At 40.5% G+C, this 12,500-nt stretch overlaps 2 protein-coding genes and 1 long non-coding RNA gene across 3 annotated transcripts in view; 2 read left to right on the top strand and 1 right to left on the bottom strand.

The window, feature by feature from the left end:
* Positions 1–12,500, top strand: part of LOC138051497 (uncharacterized) — a 282,752-nt gene that overhangs the window by 111,576 nt on the left and 158,676 nt on the right. The window lies entirely within an intron of this gene.
* LOC138051470 (uncharacterized) overlaps positions 1–12,500 on the top strand; it is a 118,724-nt gene that overhangs the window by 48,101 nt on the left and 58,123 nt on the right. The window lies entirely within an intron of this gene.
* Positions 10,214–12,500, bottom strand: part of LOC138050881 (uncharacterized) — a 3,335-nt gene continuing 1,048 nt past the window's right edge. Inside the window, exons 2-4 of the mRNA XM_068897139.1 lie at positions 11,753–12,068; positions 11,311–11,565; positions 10,214–10,572 (exon numbers count right to left, since the gene is read on the bottom strand). Of these exons, the coding sequence (XP_068753240.1) occupies positions 10,214–10,572; positions 11,311–11,565; positions 11,753–12,068 (930 nt within the window). The remainder of the gene's footprint in view (positions 10,573–11,310; positions 11,566–11,752; positions 12,069–12,500) is intronic.

Consider the following 12,500-nt stretch of genomic DNA (forward strand, 5'->3'; position numbering starts at 1 on the left):
TAAGAGATATTCAAAAGTTCACATATTAACATCTAAACAAATAGACTACAGCAATTAAGACATAAAATATAAAATATTAAAAAATAAATAAATAAATAAATAAATAATAATAATAATAATAAATAAATAAATAAATAAAAGCATTTAAAATCTTCATAGTGCCTAGGCAGCGTCTGGACCGACTGTGCGCTAAAATCAAGTTCCTTAAAATATAAATCCTTCTTCACTTTACGATAAAGTCAGTACTCTGACACGTAAAATGAGTCGAGACCGCGTTCCAAAGGATAGCGCCTCTATAGCTTATAGAGGGAGACAATTATGTTATTACTCCTCCTAAAGTTGTATGCAGTGCAAGGTTTATTAGCTTCACCTGTAAACACGATATGAAATAATTTAATTAATCGAAATTTATAATAAAAGATATGTGTTCCAATTCGAGTGACGGTATACTTCGTCAGTAGGCGTATCGTGAGGTAAGTTGTATGTCATTCTGGCTGCTCTTCGGTGAAGCAATTCCAAAGATTGTAGAAGATCTGTATTTGGACAGCCGCCTCAAACGACCAGCTCATATAAAACGGATGGCAATATTTTTTTAAAGTACAAGTCCAATAGGGCGTTTCGGCTCAAAAACGAACTCCGTTTCAACAGTTTCAGCTCATTAACAAAGTTCCTTTTTAAATCTGTGAGATGGCGCACCCAGGAAAGCCTGTCGTCGAAAGTGATGCCAAGAAGACGAGTATGTTTTACCCACTCGATCTGTGCCTCACCAATTGTCACAGAAAGTAGCGGCCCGATGTGTGGTTTTCTCGTCAAAAGCATAGCTTCACACTTAGCCGAGTGATGGGTTAACAAGTTCTGCAGGCACCAGTTGTTCAGTTCAGATAAAGGTCTGTTTAAAGAAGTGACTGTGTTAACAACAGTGTCGCCAATACAATAAACGGTAGTGTCATCCACGTACACAAAAATAGAGTCGGGGGTGACAGCACTTGGAAGGTCATTAGTGTACAAGGCGAACAACGTAGGGCCCAGTTCTGACCCTTGGGGAATCCCGCAGGTAACGTTTAGCGCAGTTGGACATTTACTTCCGAAAATTGAGTTCTGTCGGTTAGATAATCAGTCAGCCATGCTAATAGAGTCCGATTTAAATTCATACCTGAGTCTATCCATATCAGAACGTAGACCTGCGAAGCCCGCCTCCATAGCTTCCCTCAAGGCATCGGTAGCGTCCTTCACTTGGTAGGTTTTGCTGCCATCAGCCGACATATCCTCGCTATTAACAGACGACCCCGAACCTCTTTTGGAGCGTTTCCTGCCCATTTAAAAAAGAAAAGACCTAAGTTTAGGCGTAGACGATTTTTAAATACATTGAAAAAAAGAAAAACCCGTCAAGAATGGTTCAGAGCTTGGCAAAAGAACCCATTTTGCAGAGCGTCAGAAACCGCTTCCGAACGCCATGCCGGCTAGACCCAGTTGCAATTTTCCAAGGAAATAGTTCATAAGATAATGCCATCTGATTTTAAAGAAAAATTTCCTTCAAGGCAGGTCATCATTGACAGCACAGAGGTTCGATGTGAATTTCCAAGCAGCTTGTTGCTTAACTCAGAGTTATTCAGCTCATACAAACATCATGTAACCCTTAAAGGACTTGTGGGTATTTCTCCAAGTGGTGCATTTACATTCATCAGCCAGTTATATACAGGAAGTATCTCTGACCGAGAAATTGTACAACGAAGTGGTTTTCTTTCACAGGAGTTTGATAATGGTGACAGTGTTATGGCAGATAAAAGATTCCAAATACAAGACATTTTACCTCTTGGTGTGAAACTTAACATCCCGCCTTTCCTTGGAGAGAACACTCAAATGACAGCTGAAGATGTTGTGAGAACACAACAAATTGCCCGTTTGAGAATACACGTAGAAAGGGCGATTAAAAAAAATAATAATGAAAATGCTACATCTGGGATGGTTTGATACCCTTAAGTTTATTTGTGGTTGTCAACCAGATGAGGAGTGTTTGTGTATTCCTCTGTAATGCACAAGACCCTCTAATTCCAAGTTAAACCTAAATAATGAGGCTAATGTCTATAATAAGTAAATTTAAAATTGTCTTGCTGCCTTGATATTTTCGTAAGAAAGTGTGTAAAATAGCAAGATTTTAATTTAGCACTCAAGTTATCCCAATAGTCAATGTCAAATGCAATACGTTCAATGTTTATGTCCTTGCTAGTATACACTATAAAGTCAACCCATTAGCTCCAGTGACATCCCATCATTCCTTGCACTTGAGAGTAGTATTCGTGGTTTCTCTTGAGCTTAAATTGAGAATTTAACTTGTGCAGTAGGATAGCGTGAGATACACAGTCAAAAGCTTTTTTAAAGTCAACAAAAGCCACAGCAACTACTTTGTTGGCATCAATTGCTGTTCTCCAGGTTTCCCAGAGATGTACCAGCAATAGTTCAGTTTAGTTGCCCCCGCGGTAGGCTCACTGTTTATCTGTGACCAGGTTATTTTGGAAAACATGCCGGACGACTGCATCGGATACACAAGATTCCATAATCTTACTAGGAACACTCAGAAGCGATATCGGTCTATAGTTGTTAGTGTCAGCTTCATCATTTTTCTTGTACACCGGAATCAGGCGAGGTTTCTTCCAATCGGTGAAGCTTTCTCCGAGGTTTACGCAGAATGAGAATAAGCTAGTCAAGGGTAAAACAATGGCAGGCTAAGTAGTTTTAATAATTTTGGTGGAATGTCGTCTGGACCTACTGATTTATTCGGTTTAATAACTTTTAGTCTGCGCCAGACCGTATCCTCGCAGACGGTGATATCCGTCACAGAGGGAACTGAGCCAATGCAATCGCTCTGCTTTTTGAAAATAGCAATCATCTCGTCCAAGTCTAGTACCGATATTAGCAAAGAAATCATTTATTAAGTTTGCCTTTTCTGTATCATTCACGGCAAGGCTTCCATCTCCCTCTTCAATGGACCAATTCTATTTCTTATGACTAGATTTGTCGCTTCCGCAATTAAATTCCAGTAAGCCGTTGCAGACTTAACTTCAGCTAACTTCGCGTTGAAGTACTGTGCCTTAGCGATTCTTATCTGAGATGTAATCTCATTTCTTACTTTCTTGTACCTAGCATAAATTTCTTGGTCTTTAGTGCTAACCGCTCTTTTAAACAACTTAAACCTTAAATTCATCTTTCGTCTGATCTCATTGTTTATCCAAGGAGAAGATTGACTTCGGATCTTGGCGCGCTTCATAGGTGCATGTAGATCGCAGATATTTTGAATAATTTGTTCCATGCCCAAAGAACAACATCCTTTTCCTCGAAAACCTGAGCTACATGAAACGGCGCAGCTATAATATCAGCCCGGAATTGATCAACCTGAAACATCACACCGTGTGAACTCAATTTTAGTTTTGGAAAAGAAGCAGAAGAACTACGGAGACAATGCAGAAGACAAGAATTACGAACCACCATCAAAGAAGAAGTGTAAAAGGTCACTGCCATCGGACACTGTAACAAGAGAGATTCCTGAGTACTATGGAAGAAAGCGTGTTGGCCCAGGTGAACTACCTCATGTGCAAAATCTTGGCATGCGCTCCTCGTATGATGAAAAAGCTAAGCTGATGAGAATGCATTATCCTGTTTGGCTGGAGCTACAAAAAACTGAAAACTCACCCATCATTGTTGGTACCAGGTTGGACAGGCTTTAATATTAATTTGCGAGGAAACGTTGTAGTTGTAGAGAGCACAACTGGCTACTTGGACACTAGATTCTCCTGCTACAGATTTGAAGACAGTGCATGAAGTACTGTCAAGAGGATGTGAGATCAGAGATAGATTGCAGTTGAAAGCAGTTGCTTGTGTCTTTGACCAGGCATTTTATGCCAAATCTATGGAGGTTTACTGGAAGCGCAATACACTGTTTGATGGATTAGTTATCATGATGGGTGGTTTCCATTTATTGATGATGCTGTTGGGAGTCATTGGTAGCAGATTTGGTGATGCTGGCATTAGATAACTGGCTGTTCATGGTGATGGCTGAAGGCTCAATGGAAAAGGTGATCGGGTGGCAAGCACTATAACAGGCTGTGCTGTGGATGAAGCGTTGATGAGAGTTCTTATACAGAAGTTTGAATCACAGACGAGTCAAATGCCTTAATGCTAAACGAAGAGAAACGTCAAATGGAACAGCTGAAGTTAGTTGTCGGACCTGAAGAATTTGAAAGATTGCTACATAGCAATGAATTTCGCAAGTGGGAGAGCCAATTTAACGTATATGTACTGGACGTCAAGGATAAGGGCACAGACTTAGCGAGATTCTGGCTGTCTTACCTGGAACTCTGTGAACTCATGTTGAACCTTATCTACAGGACGCGAACAGGTAGCTGGGATTGTACCTTTCTTGTGTGGAAGAAGTCATACCATGGACTTTTGCTTATGATCACCAGAACTGCGCTCGCTACCTTGTCCCATTCCTCAATGACATGCGCGGATTGTCAGTCACAATGCCTGAAGTGAATCTTGCCTTTAAAGAAGGCCAGTTCTCTGTTCAAATGAGCAAAGATAATCCATTTGGTCGTAATGACACTGACAAGACAATTGAAAACACCATCAACAGAGACTGCAAGACTAGAGGTGGCTACGTCGGTTTCAGTGCGAACTTTGCAGCAACTCAGAGATGGGTGTTCAACGACTCCGGCGGGGCATATTTAGGAAACTTATGCGGGAATATTTATCGATGACACCCGACAAGACGTATGTTCACAAGGAACTTGCTCCAGCCCGGATCAAGACAGATTTGGGAGCTGTAGAAAAGGTGGTTGATCTACTGCAGAATGTATTCAGTAATACCTGGGCAAAAGAGAGCGATTTTACCAGTCTGTCTACAGATGTTGCAGCAACTTCAGAAGTACGCAGTGATTTGCTTCAAGCCAGAGAGAGAGGGCAAAAAGCAGTTAATGAGTTTGTAGTGAGTAGTTGCTCTTCGGCTCCAACGTCAGATTATTTTGACCCTTTGAGAAAGATGAAGCTTAAGTCATTTAAGGATATGAAGACCACGACTAAGGTTCGCACCAAGGATCTTTTACCCCCCTTAAGAATGGATCGAGATTTGTTTGGAAGGATGGCTTTACTTGGGAAGTTCAGAAACAACGACTTGAAGACTGCGTTCACGTTTCCTCTTGGTCCACTTCCCTGGTCGGTTGCTGATCCATATGGACTACCTCGGAGGACAAACAAGGCCAGGATTTAACAGCAACTAGAGAGGAATACTGATGTCGCAGAGAAATTTCCCGACAATGCAACAAGCATATTTGATGGAATGGCTGTGCTCTAGAAGTTCAAGCCTCCCTCTGGAGCTACTTTCCACGTAGTTGCAGACAAAGTATTCGAAGCGGTGACAAGCACCAGCAGCAGACGAGTAGATGTTGTATTTGATGTCTACCCAAACCAATCCATAAAGAATGCTGAGAGAGCCAAACGAGCATCAGGAACCGGCGGAGTACCAGAACATTCTTCCCGGATTCAAAGTAAAGTCATGGAGTAAAGTGTTGACTGTTTCCTCAAACAAAATTGAAATTGTTAAATTTCTTGTTTCCCAGTGGAAGACGGAGGAATTCAGGAGAAAGCTTGGCGAGAGGAAATTGTTTGTAACTACGCAGGATGAGTGCTGGAAGTTACAATCAACGGCATCTGAACAAGTTCCTGAATTACAGTGTAACCATGAAGAAGCTGATACCCGCATGATCCTCCATGCACAGCACGCTGGTGGAACATGCGTCATTCACTCCGATGACACCGATGTTCTTATCCTTCGTCTTGGCCGTAGTGAAGCTCTTGGCAAGTGCTATATGAAAAAGGGAAGGGGATCGAAAGCCAGAATTGTGGAGCTCTCCCGTGTTATTGAGAATATTGCTAAGCAACTAAAGCCAGGCATTAGTAAACACGACTTGTTGAAAGCCCTCATCGGTATACACGCATTGGCAGGGTGTGACACAGTTTCGGCATTCTCTGGAAAAGGAAAGTGGACGGCAGTGCAACTACTTCTAAAAACGAAAGTTACATCACAGCAATAGCGTAACTCTGGGAGACGTGGACTTTGTAAGGTATAACGCGTTTAACTCTGCTGAAGCCCTGGTATGTCACCTGTACGGAAAGAAGTCCCAGAATGTGGATCTACTACGCTACGAGCTTTACTGCGCAAAAGGAGGTAAAGTTGAACCAGAAGGTCTCCCACCGTGCAGATCATCGCTGCGTCTTCATATTTTACGTGCCAATTATCAAGCAGCTGTATGGAGAAGAGCTGTGTTTGCACTTCCAGATATTTCCTTTCCTCATGGGCATGGCTAGCAGGTATGCAGTACATCCAATCAAGGTGGAATATCTCTGGCTTGGATCTAAACCTGCTCCAGAAGAGGTACTAGAGCTACTGTCTTGCACCTGCAAAAGGGTTTGTGCTGTGGAAACATGCTGCTGTTTGAAAGCTGGACTCAAGTGCACTGACATGTGCACTTTGCAGTGCAACAACATGCCCGATAATGATGTTCCTGACAATGGATCTCCCGCTGAAAGTGACGATGAGGATGCAAATGATTAATGACAACAATCATAAGAACTCAACTTCTACCCCTTTTTCAGAGCAAGTTTCAATCGATTGTCATAAAACCAAAATCAAAGTAATTACCTTGGTCAATTAAAAATGAAGGAGACAATCCAATAAACCAATCAATCAAAACTTGAAGTTATTACACATAGCCGACACAAAGCGCGGGAAAATGTGTACGCGCGAACCACGATTGGTTTTGGTTTCATTTCTGAATGGTTGACAAAATGGCGCGAGAACTTTGAACCAATCACTGAGTGAACCAATGCAATTCGCTAATTACTTTCGACACTCAATTGAAAATCGCTCTAATATCACTTCAATAAAGGTTTTACACGTTTGTTGATGAGTTTATGTTCACATTTACATAGCTTGATTTTCCTTCAAGTTGATTACATGAGGTGCATGACAGGTGGATATGATCCATTGAGTCTAAAGAAGATTGAATTAGTACGTATTTCCTCCATATTGAAAAAAGAAGAAATAAACTGTGTATGATTGCTTCACTCATTCTCAAACACTGCACATGCAGAGCGAAATACAAATTAAGATAGAAAGTGGTATGATAGTTATACTTTTTAAACATAGGTATTTTTCTAGTGGTTTAAAATAACCACTTAAAAAAAAAATCTCATTTATTTCTAGATTATCTTGCCTGAGAATGAGGACAGAAGCCACGACATTCATGCAGATTATTTTAAAAGTTACTTTTGATGCTTAGTGTATGATTTATGATGTAAAGACAACAATTTAAGGAATCGCTATGTAATTGCAATGTTGTAAATTAGTGCATTATTTGTGACGTCATCCATGACGTAATAAGATAATTATTTTTTATTGACACCAAACATGCACAGGATCTTAATTTGTTGTTTTGAATACATTTTTCTCCGTTTTCCGACATATTTTACAAAATACATGGACGTAAAGGCTAATTTCAGGAAAACAAAATGTCGGCCATTAGGTGAGCTGAGGGAGCGTATTTGAAATCTAATTTTCAGGATGAAAGCTACCGTTCTAGCATTACCATCACACCTTTTCATAATCCTGAATAGCCAAAGATTAAAATAAAGTAAGTTTTATTTGTTCCCCAAAAGTGAGCATTAATATCCTTTCAGCTGATGGACTAAAGGGGAAGTTAGCTTTACGAGTTGAGGAAAGCTTCATTAAAACGTCAACTTTCTGTTTATCGTGCGGTGGCGCATCAGGAGCAAGGTCAAATAGACGATACCAAGTTCCCTCAAGGTATTGTTTTAAGACAATATCCACTCTCACACATTTTACACGAGTAAGAGTAACATAAGCTTAACAGGCGGTGTAAGAGAAGCAAAACATCGTCTTTAATATTTCGCAGGCTCTGCCAAATTCAAAGATATTGTGATGTGTGACGGTTTCCCTGTCATATTTATAGGGCAACATCAACATTTTTCGTCTGAAAGAGGTCATGGAAATGTGGAAATAAGCGATTAAAACTTCATTTAATTTGCGTACAAGTTTATTGTAAACAATATTTTAATATTGTTTATTGTTTTAATAGGAGTTAAAACTCCTATTTAAAGCGATATTTTGGAGGTTCGGGGATTTCCTTTAAATAACAGAAGTAAATTTTCATTGTTAAGAAGAAAATTGTACTTTTTCTGCTGTAAATTTCTAAGTAAGTCTCCCAGAGAAATCAGCCTTTGTTGATAAGGGGCATATGCCGACCTAAGTCTGCGCCATAGCTTTGTATTCATTGGCATTTTTTCTTCATTTTCGCTTTTTGTAAAATGTTCTTTTTTTTCTTAGATTTAATGCTTACTGCTAGCCTTAACCCAGAATGACCCTCTTGCAACTTGGCTGTCAGGCCTTGACCTAAATTGGATGTGACAAGTTTACGGTTTTTCCCCTCTCCCTCAATTTGTTTAATCAACTTCCTTTCCCACCGGTCCCCTACTCCACACATGTACAGCTGTAGGTTAGTTTGACACAATGGATCTGCAAACACACATTTTGTCAAATGCTTTTATTGAGTGAGGTCTGCGGGTCTGCGTTTCAGTAGACATCCGCAAAAACAAGAAGCTACTTACCAAGTTACCAGTCTGGCATATTTCACGCTGGAACAGAGAAGCCACGAGAAGCATGAACACGAAAAGAAATATCGAGATTTCAAGACCTCCATGAACTTTATCAATGCCGAAGCAGATCTCGTATGCAATCCCATTTCGTCCTTGTAGTGAAGAAGGTAGAAACGGCGGTAGACGAGATGACACCGGTCAATTACCAAAACTGAAAGACTCACCCTGCAAGATTTTTTATACCACCAAGAAAACAGAAGTTAGTTCTAAAGAGCCAAATGAAACTCCAAAGAAGCAACTACAGTGAAGATTCCAAAAGAAGATGAATCATCAGTTGAATGCTTCTCTCTCCTCCGCAGAGGTTTCAAATGTTCGCTACGCAACTCCGCTGTGCGAGATGAGTGCTGACGCATAGCCGAATGGATCAGGGGGCAAAACTCGGTTCCCGCGAGGTTTCCGCGCCTTTTGCCGTCGCCCTTCACGCAACCCTGAGCCTGCACTCATATCTTGCAGCAGATTCTTCCCATTCGGAAAAAACCCTTTGAGCCTCTTCGGAGGAAAAAGTGCCCGCCTAAGGTTTAATAATTAGACACTCGAGAACAGGACGAGTTTCGTTAATTACGCCGTTTGTGAAGAAATAAGAGATTCAAGGAAGAAAGTAAAGTAAGTAAACAATATGAATTTACAAAAAACTTGAAGAAGCCAGAAGACGACAGAAGCAACGAGTGTAAATCCACAAGAGACTCAAAGAAGACAAACGAAGGAAGTGAAGAATATCAAAAATAAAAATAAAGGTTCGCATGACTACTTCTTGTACATCACAAGTAGCCTTAAGTGCAAGCGCCTGTATGATAGTTCCTTGTGTCATCATCCCCGAAGCCCGATGAAGAAGTACTGGTTTATGCAATGTTGGACACCCAAGTCGATGCTACATTTAGCTTAAAGAAACCTGCGACGAGCCAATGAAGCTTCGTGTGAGTACCATCATGAGTCAAGAGCCACTTGTCGACGGCTAAAGAGTCACAATCTTGACTCCAAGATTTTAATACTAATCACCTTCAAAAGTATATCTATTCCCGCCGATGAAGGGCACAGATATCCCGACTAAGACCATAGCTAAGAGCTGGGAACACCTGCGAATAATTGATAACAACACTCACAACCTATTCGACTACATTGTTCAGTGGAATGCTCATCGGATTGGTGGAATAATAAGTCGCATGGTATTAGAACAGATCTTGGATTGAGTATCGTAGGTGTTAGTGACGTAAGGAGTTCAAGATCCCCCGGCCACAAGGTTGCCTTAAGGGAGCTACCCGCTGTAACAACGAACGACAAAGATGATAAGGAGATTAATGAATTCTTTCTTAAAGAACAATTATGATAAAATCAAATTGGCCTGTACCTTCCACAATTTGATTTGCACTTTTATTTTTAATCTTCTTATTCAGCACGTTGCTTTGATGTTTCACAAATTTCCAGTATATTTATTTAATTTCTCTGTATACATTTCAGGAGATGATGCATACATGAGAAGTTTATCTTTTTATGGCGATTTATAATAATAACAGTAGTGGATTTTGAGATTATTTTTGCTCAGCTCCAAACAGGGATGTTTGCCTTTATAGTCAGTTCTATGGGGTATGGCATCTTCATTGTCCCAGCGGAAGTATTCTTCCTTAAATTTAGCATTATTGACAAACTGACATAGATGGGTATTAGACTTGAGCAAAACGAAGGGCTTGTCAGTGGGAAGATTAATGGCATTAGTTGCGAAATCATCATCCCGACAGCAGAAGAAGATTTTTGTGTTCTTGTCATAAACGCCTTCTGGTAGCTGACCGCTGAGCCTGTTCTCGCTATTGAGGTCTTCATCGTCCCACTTAACGTATCCGTTCCCGAAACCTGGTAGGCGCAATACAGAACATTAAATAAGTACAACTGGAAAGGATTCTGAAATTCTAAGTACTGCTATAATTACATGTCAGCATTTCTAAGAAGCGACCGGGCGGCGGGTCAGATCTTTATAACCGCCAATACGAAGGCTTTTGCTAACCTATTTGGTACAAGCATTGCGTCTTTTCTTCTCCAATAAAAACGTTTCTTTTTTGCAAGTTTGTTAAAAGTTGTCGGATTCCACTATTCGCTGACAATGGCGTCTTTCATTTTGCTGTTCCGGCTTTCTGGGTAAGAAAAATACTACCTTAAAAGAAGGTCTTACGTTCCCAAACTGAGAACCACAATGCAAGTTTGTTAGGCAACAATGAATTCTGAGTCTTAACTTGAGGTTGCTCAAAACAGTTTCCAGCAGTTGGATTTTGATGGGCCATTATAACCACTTTTTATCACTTGATGCTACAATCACAACGTGTTCACTAACGACGGAACAAGATTGTAGCAAAATAATAACTAGTGGTTACAGCGACCCATCAAAATCTAGGTGCTGGAGACTGTTTTAAGCCACACTAATGAACAAAACTTGCCTGTTCAACTTTCTCAAATACTCGAGCGAATGTGTACTGCAACCATGCTCGTGTCGCGTCATTGGGTATTTTTTTGTGTGTTACGTTGTTGAGTCGGAACGATTAACCAAAAATGATTCATCATTAAAGTAGGGCACATCAAGAAGAGCAATACACTGACCTTCAGGGCAATTTCCTTTCTTGTAGATGCAGGTTTTACTCAGTGTCTTCATGCAAAACTTTTGTTCCATGTAGCTTTTATTGACTTTTCCTGCTAAATCATATGGATTAGACCAATGGTTCTTTGGATTCACATCCTCGGTGTCATGGTAACGAGTCCCCTCGTGCCAAAAGTCTCCATGCGGACATCCTGACTTTGTCATGGGGAGACCGTAGGTACCCAATGGCCAAGTGAGAGGAATGCGCACCAAAGGATCTGAAAATTAAACGAGTAGCACTTTCGTTCCTCATTACGCAAGCCGCTGTAACACTAGGAGCCGATGACCTATGACCCATGACGGGACCATGGACTCCTGTAAATATTACTAACAACGGTTTCTTGGGCTGTTTTGTTTGAGTATTTTACTGTTAAATATTTTTTAACGCATAGTGTGAAATCATACCTTCTGGTTCAGAAACACCATTTAAATGCGGGTATTCCTTGAAGATCTTTTTGAAGTTCTCTTTTCGCTGTGCCAAATTTTTACATTGATATTTCTGGTCAAGGACGCGGAAAAAACTATCTTCAACAGCTTTGTCAATAGGCATCAGTGTTAATTTAATGGGCTCAGGCAAATCGGGACCTCCAGATGTGAATTTCACCGTGTTCTCGGTAAAGTTAGTCGTATTTGTATTGGATTCCTTGAATTTACTGACATCAACTTTCAGAGAGGCACTGAATCCCTTGTACCCACCGGAAGCGGACACCGATGCTGCTATCTGCAAGTCCAAAGCATTAACAAGATTCAGTTTCTATTGGCAAGACAAACTTTTTGTAAGGGTAACCAAGTACTTTGCAGAGCAAGGAAAATTTAGTTGAAATAGATTTCACTTTGGTTAAAGTCATAGCGCTTACATCATACGATTTTATCGAATTTTGACAATTAATATACCGATCACAAAATGAACAGAATTTTAAACGGGTATAGGGGTGTCGTTTAATTTTAACAAGTCTAAAATGCATGCATACGTCCTTTTGTCGTGGTCACTATTCTGATCAGTTTATACAGCAGCATGAGGCACGCTCATGCAATATGGCAGGAACATTATGTGGGTTTACATATTCCATGTACTCAGACAGTGCCAGTTTTTATCGTTGCAAGACACAAGGCAACGTCTGGACACGGTCCCAAGCCAAACTGACTTTTATCG

Source organism: Montipora capricornis, chromosome 6, assembly GCF_036669925.1.
Source record: "Montipora capricornis isolate CH-2021 chromosome 6, ASM3666992v2, whole genome shotgun sequence".
In the NCBI taxonomy this organism is placed as follows: Eukaryota; Metazoa; Cnidaria; class Anthozoa; order Scleractinia; family Acroporidae; genus Montipora; species Montipora capricornis.